This window comes from Malania oleifera, chromosome 4 (assembly GCF_029873635.1).
Source record: "Malania oleifera isolate guangnan ecotype guangnan chromosome 4, ASM2987363v1, whole genome shotgun sequence".
In the NCBI taxonomy this organism is placed as follows: domain Eukaryota; kingdom Viridiplantae; phylum Streptophyta; class Magnoliopsida; order Santalales; family Ximeniaceae; genus Malania; species Malania oleifera.
Genome location: NC_080420.1, coordinates 108,753,864 through 108,770,188, shown reverse-complemented (window position 1 = coordinate 108,770,188; position 16,325 = coordinate 108,753,864). Strand labels below are relative to the sequence as shown.

At 36.6% G+C, this 16,325-nt stretch overlaps 2 protein-coding genes across 2 annotated transcripts in view; both read left to right on the top strand.

Moving 5' to 3' along the window:
• The window catches only part of LOC131153477 (uncharacterized), a 154,538-nt gene that overhangs the window by 5,559 nt on the left and 132,654 nt on the right, over window positions 1–16,325 (top strand). Inside the window, exon 3 of the mRNA XM_058105817.1 lies at window positions 6,517–6,831. Coding sequence (XP_057961800.1) covers window positions 6,517–6,831 — 315 coding nt within the window. The remainder of the gene's footprint in view (window positions 1–6,516; window positions 6,832–16,325) is intronic.
• On the top strand, window positions 13,153–16,257 carry LOC131153478 (uncharacterized). Its single transcript, XM_058105818.1, has 2 exons — window positions 13,153–14,893; window positions 15,012–16,257. Exon 2 carries the CDS (start codon window positions 15,223–15,225, stop codon window positions 16,114–16,116), a length of 894 nt encoding a protein of 297 aa, XP_057961801.1. The 5' UTR covers window positions 13,153–14,893; window positions 15,012–15,222; the 3' UTR covers window positions 16,117–16,257.

The following is a 16,325-nucleotide window of genomic DNA, read 5'->3' as shown; positions in this document are numbered from 1 at the left end:
AAGGGCAGGATGGGACTGAAACAAGTAAAATATTAGTCTGGTCTTGAAGGGAGTTGGTGGGCTAGGAACTGAAGATGCAGAAGGGTCAGGCAGTTCACGTAACAAGAGGCTGGGTTTATTTCAATTTGGATTGTATGAATTGAGAATGGATTGGAGGTGCTCTTTCAATTTCTTATGCTCATTTTTTTGTACATTCTTTCCTTTTCAAAAAAACTTCTTTGCTTTCTGTAGGAAAACACAGAATGTGCCATTGTTACCATCCTTCCACTTGACAGTGTCTTTAAATATGTTAGTCTTAGTCTTATCAAAATGCCCAGGACTAATTGTGACAGTGATTAACTATGATGCAAGAGCCTGAGTATGGAGTATTGTTCTGTCCTTTTATTTTAGATGGTTAATACTAGACATATTCAAGGGTTAGGATTTATCTTTCTTTTATGGTTTTATTTTATTCTATTTAAGGGATTCTGATTGATGCAAGTAGGCAGTTTCCATTTTCTTGTAATAAATTCCCCATAGATGATCTTTCTTTTCCCTGGATCTACACTCCAAATGATCAACCCTTGTTTGACTATTTGATTTCTATTGTATCTGTTAGAGGTATTTATGTCTTTTAGGATTATTATTATCAAGTGTGTTAGCATGTTAATTAGTGAGAGTTAGTAAGGCTATTATTGTCATTAGAATGTATATAATTTGTGTTATAAATAGAGAGAGAGAGAGACCAATCTTCAAGTTAGGTCATTCATTTTAACCAAAATCTCAACAAGGTATCATAGCATGATCCAACCGAAACCTTTTCTTCTCAGCTGTCTCCGGAAAAACCATTCTCGCGGCTGTCCTTCTCAGATCTACCTCCACCACTCATTATTTCACAAAACCAACCATATACCGAAACACAGAACCCTCCAATGCCTAACCCCAAAAACCCCATCGCCAGAGGAGCTCCCACGCACTGCCATGCACCGGCTAAATGCCAGCATTGCCGACCCCATGCGTCGACGCATGAGTGTCCGGCCGCCTTTTCCTTTTTTTTTTTTTTCCCCTTTGCCATGTTTCGATTCCTTCTCTAGACAATATTGTCAAGCTGTTGGGCCTGTTTTTTGCTAAAAAAACCTTTTTCGACCACACACACGCGGTACTCCATTAATCTCTGTTCAGGGTTTGTGAAGGCTTCTTTGTGAGTTTTTTGGAGCAGTGGCAGCACTCATATGTCCTGATGTGAGGCTGTGGCAGTGTTATATCCGTTTGCGAGTCGTTCACATCATTTGTGGTTGTGTTGGTGCTTCACATAGTTTGTGATTATCCCAATTAGTTTTGATTGTTCTTCTTGTTTGACATTGGTGTGGCTGCTGATTTGTGAGTGTTGGGATGGAATCTATGAATACCAAAAATTTGTTTCCTACATCGCTGCCACAGATAACGACTCAAAAGTTGGATGGAAAGAACTATGTTCAATGGTCTAAAGCTGTTTGTGTTTATTTAGTAGGATTAGGAAAATCTAACCTCTTGCTCCAATTTGATCCCTTTGATGAGAAGATAAAAGAAGTGTGGGTTTAAGAAGATGCCTTGATTGTTTCTCTCTTATGGAATTAAATGGAGCCACTGATTGCACAGATGTGTATGCATCTTGATACGTGCAAGGAGATTTGGGATATGGCAAACTTCTATACTCTAGGAACATTACATGTTTGTATGATTTATCGTAGGAGTACTTTCAGTTACAACAATGTGATAGGAGTATTGTAGATTATTTTGGAGAGATGAAGCGTATTCATGAGAAGCTTAATGTCGTGTAACCTATAACTACTGACGTTCGTGAGATGTAGAAGCAGAGGGAGCAGATGACAGTCCTTCGTGTTCTAGTGGCTTGAGACCTAAGTTTGGGGTAGTTCGGTCTCAGATACTTAGTAGTGTCAAGTTGCCATCATTTGCCGATGCTTATTCTTGTGCCCTTCATGCTTCCTTTAGCATGCATTCTCCTATTCCTACATCTGGTTTTGGGAGGACAACCTTTGCTACACAAGTTGATTCTAGTTCTCTAGTAAACAACTGCAAAAGTTATCGAGGTGGTTCGAGTGGTCATGGTGATAGAGATGGATGAGGTAGAGGTACTCCTTGCAAGTGCGCTCATTGTGGACAAAGTAATCATACTATTGAGCAGTGTTGGGATCTCCACGGTAGATCTTCATGTGTTGCCAATGTAGCCAACACCTACTTCACACCTATGGGGGCGACCGCCACCATCTACTCCTCACCTTTGGGGCTGTGTGGGGGGAAACATACTATATCCATGTTGGAGGAAAAGTATTCCAAGTTCCAGTAGTATCAAGTGTCACAACAAGCTTCTCTTCCCATTGCATCTATTGCCCAAATAAAATTTCACAGTATGTCTATCATCCAATACTTCTCGTCCTAGTCCTTGATTCATAGACTCCGCTACCACGGATCATATCACAGGTATATCTAGATTTTTCTCCACTCTTTAGTATCGTGCAAATTTACCTTGTGTTACTCTTGCTGATGGCTCCACTACTGCAGTCAAGGGAATTGGGATTGTAAATCCCACTTCTTCTATTTCTCTTCTTTTGGTTTTGTATATTCCCAAATTTCCTTTCAACCTTATCCCTGTTTGCAAGATTACTAAATCCACGAATTGTTTAGTGATATTCTTCCACGATTTTGTGGTTATTCAAGATTTGAAGATGAGGAAGATGATTGGTGAAGGGTGTGAAGCTGGTGGACTCTATCATTTTGAGCTACTATCTCCTTCTACCACCTGAATTGCTATTGCCACACCTTTCCAAGTTCATTGTCGCCTTGGTCATCCTTCACTTGAAAAGTTAAAATGTCTTGTTCCTAGTTTGAGTTCTATGGCTAGTCTTGATTGTGAGTCTTGTCAGTTGGGAAAGCACCATCGTGTCCCTTTCGCTTCCCAAGTCAATAAATGGGCTGCAAGGCCTTTTATGTTAGTTCATTTTGATGTTTGAACTCCTATTTGAGTTGTGTCCAAGTTGGGTTTCCGGTACTTTGTAACCTTTGTGGATGATTATTCAAGAATGACTTGGTTATACTTAATAAAAGATCGTGCTGAGTTATTTAATGTATTTTGTGTCTTTTGTTCTGAAATAAAGACTCAATTTGGTTTGCCAGTTTGAATACTTCGAAGTGATAATGCTAAAGAGTATTTCAGTGTTCAATTCACTACTTATATGGCTCAGTTTGGTATTGTCCATCAATCATCCTATGCCCACACTCCTTAACAAAATGAGGTTGCAGAGAGGAAAAATAGACATATTCTTGAAATCGCTCGCACCTTACTTCATCAAATGCATGTACCTTAAGTGTTTTGGAGTGGTGCTATACTTACTGCTTGTTATTTGATTAATAAAAATGCCATCCTCTGTTCTTAGTGGTAAAATTACCTACTCTATTCTCTTTCCTAAATCACCTTTATTCTCTCTCCCTCCTTGTATATTTGGGCATGCCCTTTGCTCATCAACTAACTTGTAGGGTGGATAAGTTGGATCTTCGTGTTATAAAATGTCTTTCTGGGCTACTCATATACACAAAAGAGATATCGTTGTTATAGTCCTATGCTGCATTGCTTCTTTGTTTATGCCGATGTTATTTTCTTCGAGTCTACACCTTAGTATACCCCATCCCTAACTGCTTTTGTGCTCAATGATTCTCTTCCTTTGCTTAATCTTCCAGATTCTACTTTGCTGTCTTTGCCCAACCAGCAATCTGAGTCTCCATGTAGTTTGAGTCCTTCTCATCATCTTGATCATTCTAATTTGTAGGTGTATTCACGACGATGTCTCCAAGGAAGAGAGTCTCCTCTAGCTTCTGCTACCATGCTTTTGATTTCCTCGTCTGATGATAATACTCCCCATGATGTTGATCCTCCTATTGCCATTCGGAAAGGTAAATGCACATGTACTCAATATCCCATTTCCAACTATGTTTGTTATGACTTCTTATCACCCTCCTATTATTGTTTTGTTACTGCTCTATCATCTACTTCTCTTCCTAGAAGCCTTTGCGCATTCTGGGTGGAGGAATGCTACGGTTGAAGAGAAAAATGCTTTATGTGACAATGGCACTTGGGACTTGGTACCTCTTTCTTTTGACAAGTCTGTGGTTGGTTGTCTCTGGGTTTACATTGTGAAAGTCAACCTCTTTCTGTCAGCATTTTTATTTGATTCCCAAGGATTCTATTTCACAAATGGTTCCCACTCTTTCAGGCTCGACTACCTCCTTTTTTTAACTTAGGAAGACCTTTTGTTCATTCCCAAAAGTAGCCCCTATAGTCACTTTCAGAGTTCGCTCTATTAGTCTTTGTAATATTGTTTACAAGATCATCTAGAAAATCCTTAATAATCTTGTCAAAACTATTATTTGGTACCTTTTCTCTCCTTACCCAATAATGTTATCCTTAGAAGAGTTGTTTTTGATAATATTCTACTTACTCATTAAATTTTTGTAACTGTTTGGAGAAAGAAGACTAGCCATGTTTATCAGGTGGGACTAAAATTGAATATGAAAGGCTCATGAAAAACTGTGTTGGGAGTTTGTTTCATTCATCCTTTGCAGGATGGGAATGTATTGGTTTTATTATTTAAGGAGTAACAGCTGCTTCTTATCAACAAACTCACTCTTCTTTTCAGGGCTTTAACACTTATAAGTGTCTTCGTCATGGGATCCATTAACACCGTACTCATTCAATCTTATGGAGAAGCTCAGTCCCTATTGTTAGAACATGCTAATTTCTTATGTACTGGTTGTGGGATTACAATTGCTCAGAATTGTACCCTTATGAATCAGCTGATGTTTGATGATAACATTTATCTCTTCTTCCAGTTTGACTTTTGATAGTTGCAATGTATTGACTGCGATTTTGCTTTCATATGGCATCTTGCAGGGCAAACTATGTTTTTTGGTTCTAATATTCTACTTAGATTCTAGTGTTTATTTTAGCGTCAACCCAAGGTGAAGAGGGTTTTAATGCCAAATAAGTATCTGGGTATGCCAATGATGTGAAGTTGGAATAAAAGAACCAAATTAGCTTCCTTTATCACACATAACCATCATAAGTTGCGGCAATGGGAATCACCTACACTTTCTCTGTTAGTGAAAAAAATTTGATCAGATCTTCTTTGCAGCCCTTACCGAAACGTTTTATGTCATCTTTTATGGTTCCAATATTCTTTTGTAATGCAATTTAGAGAATTTGTAGCAGATTTCGGTGGGCTTCTACAAGTTCGTGGCATCTACTGCATTGGGCATTGTTGGTTCATATTTAAGTTCCATAAATTCTTCTGGTGGTATGTGGTTTTGTGATTTCCAGCCATTCAAGAAAACATTATTGGCTAAGCAGGCTTGGCGCATTGCCACTTCTAGTGACTTGCTGTCATATACTTCGTAAAAGTTATTGTAGGACTGTGGATCCTTCTTAATGACTATCCCGAGGTGTCAAAATTAGGGTGGTTTCATGGGGTTGGAAAAATGATATATGGCTTGAATTTTACTGAGAACAATATTTCTAGCACCCTGTTAGTCAATGAGCACTGAAACTTTCTATTCTCATGTTCTGGTGTTTTCCCAGCAGGGCATTGGACAACAGAAACCAGTATCTTAATCTTAAACTTTTTTTTGATTCAGAGCAATGCACTGTAATTTCCTCAATGGTCTCTTTTCTCCAAAGAATTTCAAGCAAGCTACTTCTTGAGAAAAGAGTTCATTGAATTTTTTGGTTTGTTTTGTGATTGGAGGATGATTGAGTTTCTGATTGAATTTTTTATGAAAGTATTCTTCTCCCTTAAACTTGGTTTGTTGTTGTTGTTGTTGTTCTGGTGAAGGTGCATAATGTGTGAGGCAGGATGAATTTATCATTGTGTTTGGTGGCATTCTTTATTTTATTCCCAGATCAGGCCACCTTAAGGCAGATTTGTAGCTAAGCAGCACCTTCTCATCTGTGTTCGTGAATTGCTTCTCTAGTTCTCACTTGTCTGTTTTTGTTTCTTTCTTCTTGTGCTTTCCCATTCTTTGAGATCTCTAATTCTGTTTAACACTTTAACCTACTCTCTCTCTCTCATTTGTAATATCTCGTTTGTAAGTATTAAATTTGGGAGCAGTTGATATATAATCATGATGCTTTTCATAAGAACTAATGGATAAACATGAAATCATCACTTTTTAAGTGAGTTCTAACTTGCTATGACAAACTAATCATATTCTTCAATGATGATCATAACATCTTGCTGGCATATTGCTCTATGTGATGAAAATTTTCATAGCTATTTGTTAAGTTTAGAAGTCAATAAGGATTGAATAAAATAATATTCAAGGGCATTGGCAAAGGTGATGGATAGATCTTCCCTACCTGTGAGCTTCTTTTTACTTTTTTTTTTTATTTTTTTAAAATTTTGGAGCTAGTTTTGTTGCTCTTAATTTGTACATCTGTAAATTTTTTCTTAGCTCAACAATCTAACTGTTCTTCTTTTGCCTCTAAAGATACATGGAGATTTTGTCCTTATTACTGGTGATACAGTCAGCAACATGTCGCTGACACAGGCACTTCAAGAACACAAAGAGAGAAGGAAAAAAGATAGTAATGCTGTAATGACAATGGTTATTAAACAGTCAAAGCCTTCTCCTGTAACTCACCAATCACGACTTGGTACTGATGAGCTGTTTATGGCAATTGATCCTCAATCAAAGCAGCTTTTAAGTTATGATGATAAGGCAGACTATTTAAAAGGGACTCTATCTCTTGACAAGACATTGCTATCGGATAATGCTTCTATATCTCTGCACAATGACATGCAGGTTCATTCATCTAATATTGCCCTTAAATTTTATGTTTTCTATAAGGTGTGAAATTCTTGTAAAAGGTAGTTGCAAATATTTTTCAAATTGGACTGAAATGGTTTGCTTAATGTGCTTAAGTTTTGATATGATGTGGCTGGAATTACTGCATTGCAATCATTGCCTGTACAGCCGCATGAGTGTGGGTAGACAACATTGTCTTGCTGTTGTTACATGGTCTACAAAAATCATGAGAGTGCACTACATAGCTAATATGGGTTTTTTAGGAATTAGTTTCTCCTTTGTAACTGTATATCACAGTAAACCAGCTACTCAGCAACTATTTTCTAATGATTTGGCTCATTTGTATGTTTTTAAGTATTGGCAAAGGGTCCAAGATGTATTCAATTTGTGTTTGTGGGAATGAGCTGCTGAATTGGATTAAATGTTGCTTTACTAAGATTGTTTTGGCCATATCAGCTTATGTTGTTGATATCGGTGCTCAATAAGAATGTTTTAATGGTGTTTTAATAGTTTGTTGATGAAATATTGCCTCATTTGTCACCCTTGTCCTGCTTGTTCCTTGACTACATGGTGCCGAAACTGTAAAAGTCTGCTGTTTGTTGTGAAAGTCTGCCAGTATTGAGAATAAAGAAAATGAAGTAACACCTTTACATGTTTGAAATGGGGGTGAGAAGTTGAGATCTCAATTTTCATTTTGATATCTTGTTGCTTTAAATTTTCAATTTTTATGTTGTTTGTTAGATTCATATGTGCGTGTTAGTGATCTAAACAGTTTTTTTGCAGGCTTGTTTGGATTTTGATTTGTTGTTTTCCAATTTTTAAATTTTTTTAATTGTTATTTTTATTTGTTAATCGTCTTGGGTTTGTTTAGAAATTACCAAGTTTCTTAATAAAAAATTTCTTTTAGTGTCTTAAGTAAGAAGATTACTTTAAAACAAAAAAAGTGGCAATTAGCAACTTACATGTACTTGAGGTGTATATGAGATTGTGCAAGGCTCAATAATCAATGCACAAAAATATAAAGAATCTTAAATTTTGGGAAATGATTTCTTTTAGAGAAAAATTTACACTGGCCACAGTGAGCTCTATTAAGCTTTGATGAACTCCGATGATGAAATCCATGCCCTTCGCACCTTACCCCTGAAATTTCTAAATCTTTTTGACTCCCACCCCCCACCCCCCCAAAAAAAACCAATGTTTCTTGCTCAAATCTACACCCATTTGAATGTTCCAACCTTAATCCCAAATCCTAGATTTATTTCGAGTCCATTGCTATTCGATTGACCCTTGTAATTTCTGAAAATTTTCAATTTTCTTTTCTTTCAAATGAAATGATAGAATCTTTAAAGGTGTTGCCACTTCCATTAGTCTGCTTTGTAGCAGATTAGTCTTCCATGCTTAATTTGGTGCTTGAAAAATGGTTTCTTTTGTCATTTTTGTTTTGAAGACATGCAGCGGTGCTCGGCATTTCTTTATTATATTTGTCTTGTGTTTACTTTCTCTTTGTTTAGCTGTTTTCCTTTTGTAATAGGTGGATGTCTTGTTCCCCTGGGGTTTTTCTTTTTTCTTTTCTTTATTTTACTTCCAATTGTCTGTCTAGTCACTCTAAACAAAAAGCAGTGTTTTGAAAGGCGTTTTTAAGGGTGCCCCTAAAGGCATGCCGCAGTGTGTTTTATGGCCTAAATGCCTCAAGGCGTATTCTAAAATGCATGAACCCTAAAATGTGTTTGCCTTTTATTGTGGTGTGTATGTGTCAACCATAAAAGTGTGTTTTTTTCTCCTCAGTTGTGAAGATGTAGGCCTTTAGTACCCAACTTTATTTTTAAAATTTTTCAAAATACGAGTTAGGCCACGCAAGGAGCTTCCCTCTTTCGTGCGAGCTACAGCGAAGCAAGAAAACTCCTCCTTCAACTGTTGTTCGAGAGCACTGTTCAACTTGTAAATAAATGTTTTAGTTGGGGAGTCTTGGGGTCACTTTGTAATTATCGTTGTTTGTTGTACTATTGGGAGTGTAAGTATTGTGATTGTGTATTGTATGGGACAGTTATCATTTGAAATCAGAATTGCTGCAGTTCCTCTCCCCTCCCCCTCCCCCCTCTCTCTCTCGGCAGGTTCTCTGTCTGTCTCATCTTCTTCTTCTTCCACCTTCTTCCTTCCCCATCTCTGTTCTGTTCTTCCTCTTTCTGTCCTTCTCTCTCTCTCCGCTTATTATTCTGTTCTGCTTCTGCTTCTTCCTCTTCTTCTCCTTCTTCTTCTCTTTCTTCTTCTTCTAATTCTCTCCCCTAATTCTCTCAATTCTCTTTCTATTTCTGAAACTCTTGCTTGTCCTACATCAAATTGGTATCAGAGCCTAATTTGATTCAGTGCCAGACATCCCTGTTGCTGTTCTTCCATCAAGTCTGTTACTCCTACAACATCTCCATCGAAGGATTGTCTAAAAACTCAAACCACATCCACCACACAACTGCAATTTACTCTAATAGGCTTCAATTGCTGCAATAACAAGTTCGGAAATCTCTGGAAGATCCCAGAAAAAAAAAGCACTCATAGTCTGCAATTTTTCTAAAAAATTACAGTCGTGCCACTTTTAAACGCTAATTTCATGCAATCATCTTTCCACGCCTTCCTTACCATCAGTAACAGAACCCTCCGAAAGGCCTTTCTCTGCAATTTCTCCTGCACCTGACAAGGGTTGTGGCCCCATGTGCCTCCACAAGATTACTCAGCTGCTGTCCCCCTTAAACACCAGCCTTTGCCGGAGTTATTTTGATACAACACCACCCCCACTTGACTCACCAGCCCCTGATCTGCCACCAGCCAGTGTTTCCCTGGAGGTGCCTTGTTGGTGCCCCACGTTCCGGCAACTAATGAGTTAGAAATTGCCAGAATCCTCTCACGCTTCATATTCATGAGAAATTTCTTCCAGCCGTGATAAATTGGGTTTCTGATTGAGATTTTGAAGCAGAATTGAGGAAAATTCAAGTGCTAGTGAAAATTACATGTTCAGAGGATAATTTCAGTACCAACACTGGATTCAGACTTCATTTGCTGCATTTTGTAAGCTTTTATTTGTAGAGACTTGAGAAATTGAGAAGGTAGCTTGAGATATTGGACTGCTAACACAAATTTCAGACTCTTGAAGGTCTACCAGCATTTGGATTGGGGCCCAGCTGTTGTATTTTGAGATTTACAGCGACAAATTAGTTTTCCTTTTTGAGATTTTAGTGTTGGTTTGAATAAATCCAACTTGTTTGGTTTGGTGCAAATGTTTGAAGGATAAATTTAGCACTATCAGCCCCTAAATTCGAATCATTTGGAATTTGTGCTAGATCTCCATTATTGTTGATAAATTGGAGATCCTAGAGCCAGGAAGCCAACATTTTTTTTTTAATGTTTTGCAAGATATGAGTTTGAGAGGTGTTTTAAATTTGGGGCCAGCATGGTTTTTCTTCTGATTCTTCTTCTGACCTCAACGATTAATCTTATGTGCCACCTCCTCCTCTAGAAGGTTTACATGGAATTATTATTTTTGAGGATGATATTTTTAAAGAAGAACAGAAAGTAAAAGGTGGAATTCTGCCCACTCCAGTTCAAGAAATTTCTGGGAAAGGCCTTTAATTTATTGGATAACTAGGGCCTCATTTTGTCTGACCTTGTAGGAAATGAAGTTAGGCTTGATGGTGGTAAGCATGGTTTTAAATAACGGCCGTTACGTAGCGTAACGGCCGATACGTAACGGAAATCAGAGGGCCCGAAACCGATACGGGCCGATATTGCGGTTCGGAAAAAATTCACGGCCGTAACGGCCGTTACGGAGGCGTAACGGCCGATACTCCAACGTTACATGTCGTAACGTCCGTTACGGACCGTTACATGGCCGACAGGTAGCATATTCGCTGAAGGGCAGCAGGCAGCAACGCTGCTTTCCCCCTCTCCCCAGTCCCCACACCCATCTGCCATTCAAAGGCTAAAAAGGAAAGTTACAAACTGACCTTGAAAATTTGTTGGCCTTCGGCAATAAGAAGGCTTCGAAGCCTGAGAGTGAGCACACCGAGGCTACCGAGCAGATCTACTCAGAATTGCAGACTTGCAGTTCCAGGCTTCCAGTTCCAGCAACTTGGCGAGTCACCGGCGACGGCGAAAGGTCTGCAGCAGCTCCGCCAGTCGTCGCAGTCGGCACCTTGCTCCGCCAGTCGTCGCAGTCGCACCAGCCAGCCTCTCGATTTCAGCTTCGGAGGCTCGGAGCTTGGAGTCATCGCTGGCTCGCTGCTTTGTGCATCGCTCCTTCGACTGTTCGAGGCTCCTCTGAGTTCCCTCAAATCCCTCCCCTCTCTCGGTCTGACTCGACTACAGGCCTCAGCGTATGAGACACTCTAACACCCACAGCACTTTTCATTATGTTTTTTTTGTTTTTTAAATTATATTTTGTTGTACCACAGCCCTTTTCATTCTTGTTTATTTTTTTAAATTATATTTTGTTGAAAAATAGGTTTGTTAAATTGAATTAAAAAAAAAGTAATTTAATAGAGTAAAAAATTAGAAATCATTAATAATTATGTAAAATAAAATTTTCTTAATTTATAAATATTTTAATTGTATTATATTTTTTGAAAGATAATTATGAAAATTAATTCCATGACATAGCAAGCAATTATTAATATTATATAATTAATATTTTTTAAGGTTAGTAAATAATTAATATTTACCAATAATAATTGAAGCCTTTTTTATAATAATATTTGAATATCAATAATCCACTACTGCATTCACCATCTAAACAAAGCATTAAAATAATGTATGTACACAAGACATCCATGTGATGGCATTTTATATTATCTAGGCTTAATTGAGCTCTATTTTTCACCATTCTTAAAGAATTCCAAGGAATACTCTGCACAATTATTATAATATTTAGTCTTAGGATTTGCCAAACTTATAGAAATAAAATTAATTCATGGCACCAATTGGCTAACATACTATTTATGTCAGCTGGATAAAGTGGTCATTTTGATAAAGAAGATATCATATTCACTCCCATCTATTGAAAAAATATTAAATAATATTCATATTATAAAAGAAAAAAAAATTAAATAACATCTGTCACCCATTTTATGTTACATGTGTATCTAGTTCTACTTGCCATTTCTTGAGTAGGTTGACCCTGTTTATTAATATTTTTTAAGTTTTAAAATATTATTTTGACCTTAAATTTAAAATTAGGTAAAATAAATGTTTACATCTATTTTTTGTTTTTAGTTATCAAATAAAGTAAAAATTAATAACTTAATAAAAAAAAATTAATCTAATAGTTAATACATTAATAAATTTGATTTTTACTAATTACTACTGGATTTTGTAGAAAAATTTAATTTTAATCCATATACTGAGAAAATGTTTAAAAAATTAAATAGTCAATTTGTAATGTATGGATCTCTATTTGTGATGCTATGATGCATATGAAAGTAGAGTAAAAATATTTTTCACCTGTTAATTTCTTATAGTTATAAATGAAAATAAAATCAAACTATAAAAAATAATGAAAATATCTTTTTAAAGATAAAGGAATATATTTTTTTTGTAATAAAATATCTAATATTTTATAATTTTGTTTATTTAAATATAAAAATAATAAACATTACTTATTATTTTTAATCAAATATTATACTTATTTTTACGTAATAAGTATTTAAAATTAGGACTATTTAGTACTTATTATTTAATATTTACTAAATTACTAATTATATTATTCCTGTCATTGTAGGAAGGTTGTAAGTTGTAACTTTGTATTTTCTTTATATTTTGTGTAGAGATCATCAAATTAAGTCTATCAATATGTCACGTGATAGAGGAAATGAAAACTTACCTAGCGAAGATATTGGATGGCATTTTGGTACTGCGGTAGACGGTAATAGACATGTTATTATGTGTAAGTTATGTGGGAAGATAATCAAAGGGGGCATTACACGCTTGAAACAACACTTGGCACATAAAAAGGGTCAAGTAGCTGGATGCTCAAATGTGACCACACAAGTAAGAGAACAAATGATGAAACATCTACAACAGTATGCTGAGAAGAAAAGAGATAAACAAAAAAGGCAAGAAGAAGCAGAAGCCCAAATTAGAGGAGATTTTGAGAATTTGAGCGATGAAGAAGACTTGGAAGAAGAAAGTATGAGATTTGCTCGACAAGAAAGCATGCGATCACAACAACAATGGGAAGATAGACAAAGATTTCGAGCAAGAACAACTGGAAGGGGTAATATTTATGAAGAGGGAGGTGGCTCTGGCAGTGGTGCTACCAGTGGTTTCAATAGAGCAGGAGCTCGATCTTATAGTGGTCGAGAAGATGGAGGTAGTGGACGACAATGGATCAATCCTGATGCCCCTGAAGCTAGACTAAAGGCAATGGATCCTATTTTAGAAAGAAGCAAGAGTGTGAAACAACCAAAACTCAACACAAAGTTACTGAAAGGTTTAAGAAGTAAATTAGGAAAAGCGGTTGGAAAATTCCTAATTTATAATCGGATTCCAGCGAATGTAGCTGACTCTCCATTTATGCAGCCTATGCTTGATATTGCTGCAGAGGTTGGAAAGGGGGTGAAGGGTCCATCACCCTATGAGATATCTGAAATTTATTTGGAGCAAGAGTATCAAGAAATGAAAAATTATATAGCTTCTTTTGCTGGAATTTGGAAGGAAAGAGGTGTAACACTTATGTGTGATGGTTGGTCAAGACCAACTAGAAAACACATTATAAACTTTTTAGTTTATTGCGATAGAGGCACCGTGTTTCATAAATCAGTTGATGCCTCTGATGTGCCAAGCAGAACAGCTGAATATTATTTCAGGTAATTTTCTAATTTTAATTGTATATGCAAATAGTATTATGGACTTGCATGTTTTTAATTAAATAGTAGTAATTATTGAATATATAATTTCATTTCAGATTAATGGATGAGGTGGTTGAAGAAATTGGAGAGGAGAATGTTGTCCAAGTAGTGACTGATAATGACGCTGCAATGAAGGCAGGAGGAAAATTATTAATGCAGAAGAGGCCCAATCTCTATTGGACAGCATGTGCAGCTCATTGCATAGACCTTATTCTTGAAGATATTGGTAAGAAAAGTAACGTGAAGAAGGTCTTAGAAGATGCAAGAACAATAACCTCATTTATTTACAACCACACATGGACAGTGAATTTTATGAAGAAATTCACAAATAATAGAGAGTTACTTCGCCCTGCCATCACTCGATTTGCCACAAATTTCATTGCTTTGGAGACTATTGTCAGGCATAAACAAGCACTAAGGGAAATGTTTACATCTGATGCTTGGAAAAACTCAAGGTTTGGAATGGCAAAATCCGGCCCAGCATATGATTCAAAGAAAATTATCTTAGGCAAAGAGTTTTGGCAAAAGGCCTCTGATATAATTAAAGTGCAAGAACCCTTGGTGAAAGTTCTTAAATTGGTTGATGGTGATTAAAAACCAACCATGGGCTTCATATACGAGGCAATTGATAGGGCGAAGTTGACCATTCAAAAAGATTGCCGGTTTTACAAAGACTATTGGAAAATTATTGACAACCGGTGGAGTTTTCAGTTGCACCAAGATTTGCACGCTGCTGGTAAGTGTAAATCAAATACAATTTCTTATTATTTTAACTTTTAAATTATGCATAGTTGCATTAGAAAACTATTGATTAATATGTTTCTAAATTTAATTGTAGGGTATTTTTTGAACCCACAATTTCTTTATGGTGCCCCACCCTCTCCTGAAGTTGCTAGAGAAGTCATGGATGGAGTTAAAAAAGTGATAACCAAGTTGGTACCCGATATAGATACTCAAATTCGGGCTATTAATCAAGTAAGTATTGGTTCCATTAAATTGAATAATGAATTGTTTTAGTATTCTGTAATACTTTCAAGAATAATTATTAATACATCTAATTAATTAATTATATTTCACAATCATCATTTTTTAGTTGTTGCTATATCGAGATAGGCAGGAGACTTTTGGAACCCCGTTGGCTCAAAGGGCAGTGAAACAAACAAATCCTGGTAAATATGGCTATATAGCTAAATAATGGAAAATTACTCTATTTTCTCTCTTTGTGTTCAAATTTGACTTTTGAAATACGCTATACTAACATAAAACTCTTTTTAATTATTCATGCAGCTGAATGGTGGATTCATTATGGCTTGTGTGCTCCTGAGCTCCAAAGAATAGCAATTAGAGTTCTTAGCCAGACCACATCAGCTTCGAACTGTGAGCGTAATTGGAGCACCTTTAGCCTCATCCATACGAAAACAAGAAATAGATTAAAGTACATGAGACTACAAAAACTTGTTTTCGTACATTACAACATGAGGTTAAAGTTAGACGTACAATGAGAAGAAGCCAACGAGAAATTGAAGAGAGTTTCAATCCTATCAATTTGGACTACATTTTCGAAGAAGATGATCCTTTAAGTCAATGGTTAGAGGAGAGAGAGACACCACTACTCGACGGTCAGGACAATTCAAATTGGTTAAATGAAGAGGTTGGTGGTACTACAGAAGGAGGTGATCAACCACCAATAAACGCGCATGATGATTCAGGTTCAAGCCCTGAACGTACACAAAGTGATGACAATCTTGGTTTGAGCCCACCAAGTGATGATGATGGTAATAGTGGTGCTGGAGCTGGGGTTGGGGGGGGTGGCAGTGGTGGTGGTGGAGGCGGCGGTGTAGAATATAATTATGGATATGATACAGGGACATCATTTGGAAGGGATATATATCCTTCTGATCCTTATGGACTACATGACATACCTGAAAATTATGACTTGGGTATTCCTCCAGGGAACCAATCTTCACAACCCAGGAGAAGGAGGAGTGCTCGTGGTGACCCTAGCGATTCTACTGAAGATTCATATGGTGTGGTTCGTAGTTTTGGCGACTTTGGTTTAGATGGTTCATCATCACAATCATTTGGATCTCATCCAGCATATCCACATTATGCATCTCGTGACTCACATTTTTATCCCAGTGGATTAGGAATCTCAGGATCTAGTGAGTCTTCTTCTACACACTACCCAGAGCCAGCCCCTGCCCCAACTTATAGACATTATTCAGGAGAATTTTCATCACCAGTATATTTTCAAGAGCAACAACAAAATGATGCAAACTTGGGTTCATTCAACTATGTATTTCCACAAGGATGGGGAGATAATTTCCCATCCCAATCTCAAGATACAGATGCAAATTATGAAGACCCTCCACGTCATTCTTTTTGGTGGTGACATGTGTTATATTATAAATTTGTAATATTGTATTCATGTATTTTCAATTATTTATTGATATTTGATATTAATCACTTTTTAAATTCATGTATGTGTAATGTGTATATTGAGTATTAAGTCTATTGAGTATTGATTCATTTTTAGTAACTTTATGACTTAAATTAATTGATTCTTACATTTCTACATCTTTTTACTCATTAAAGTAATGT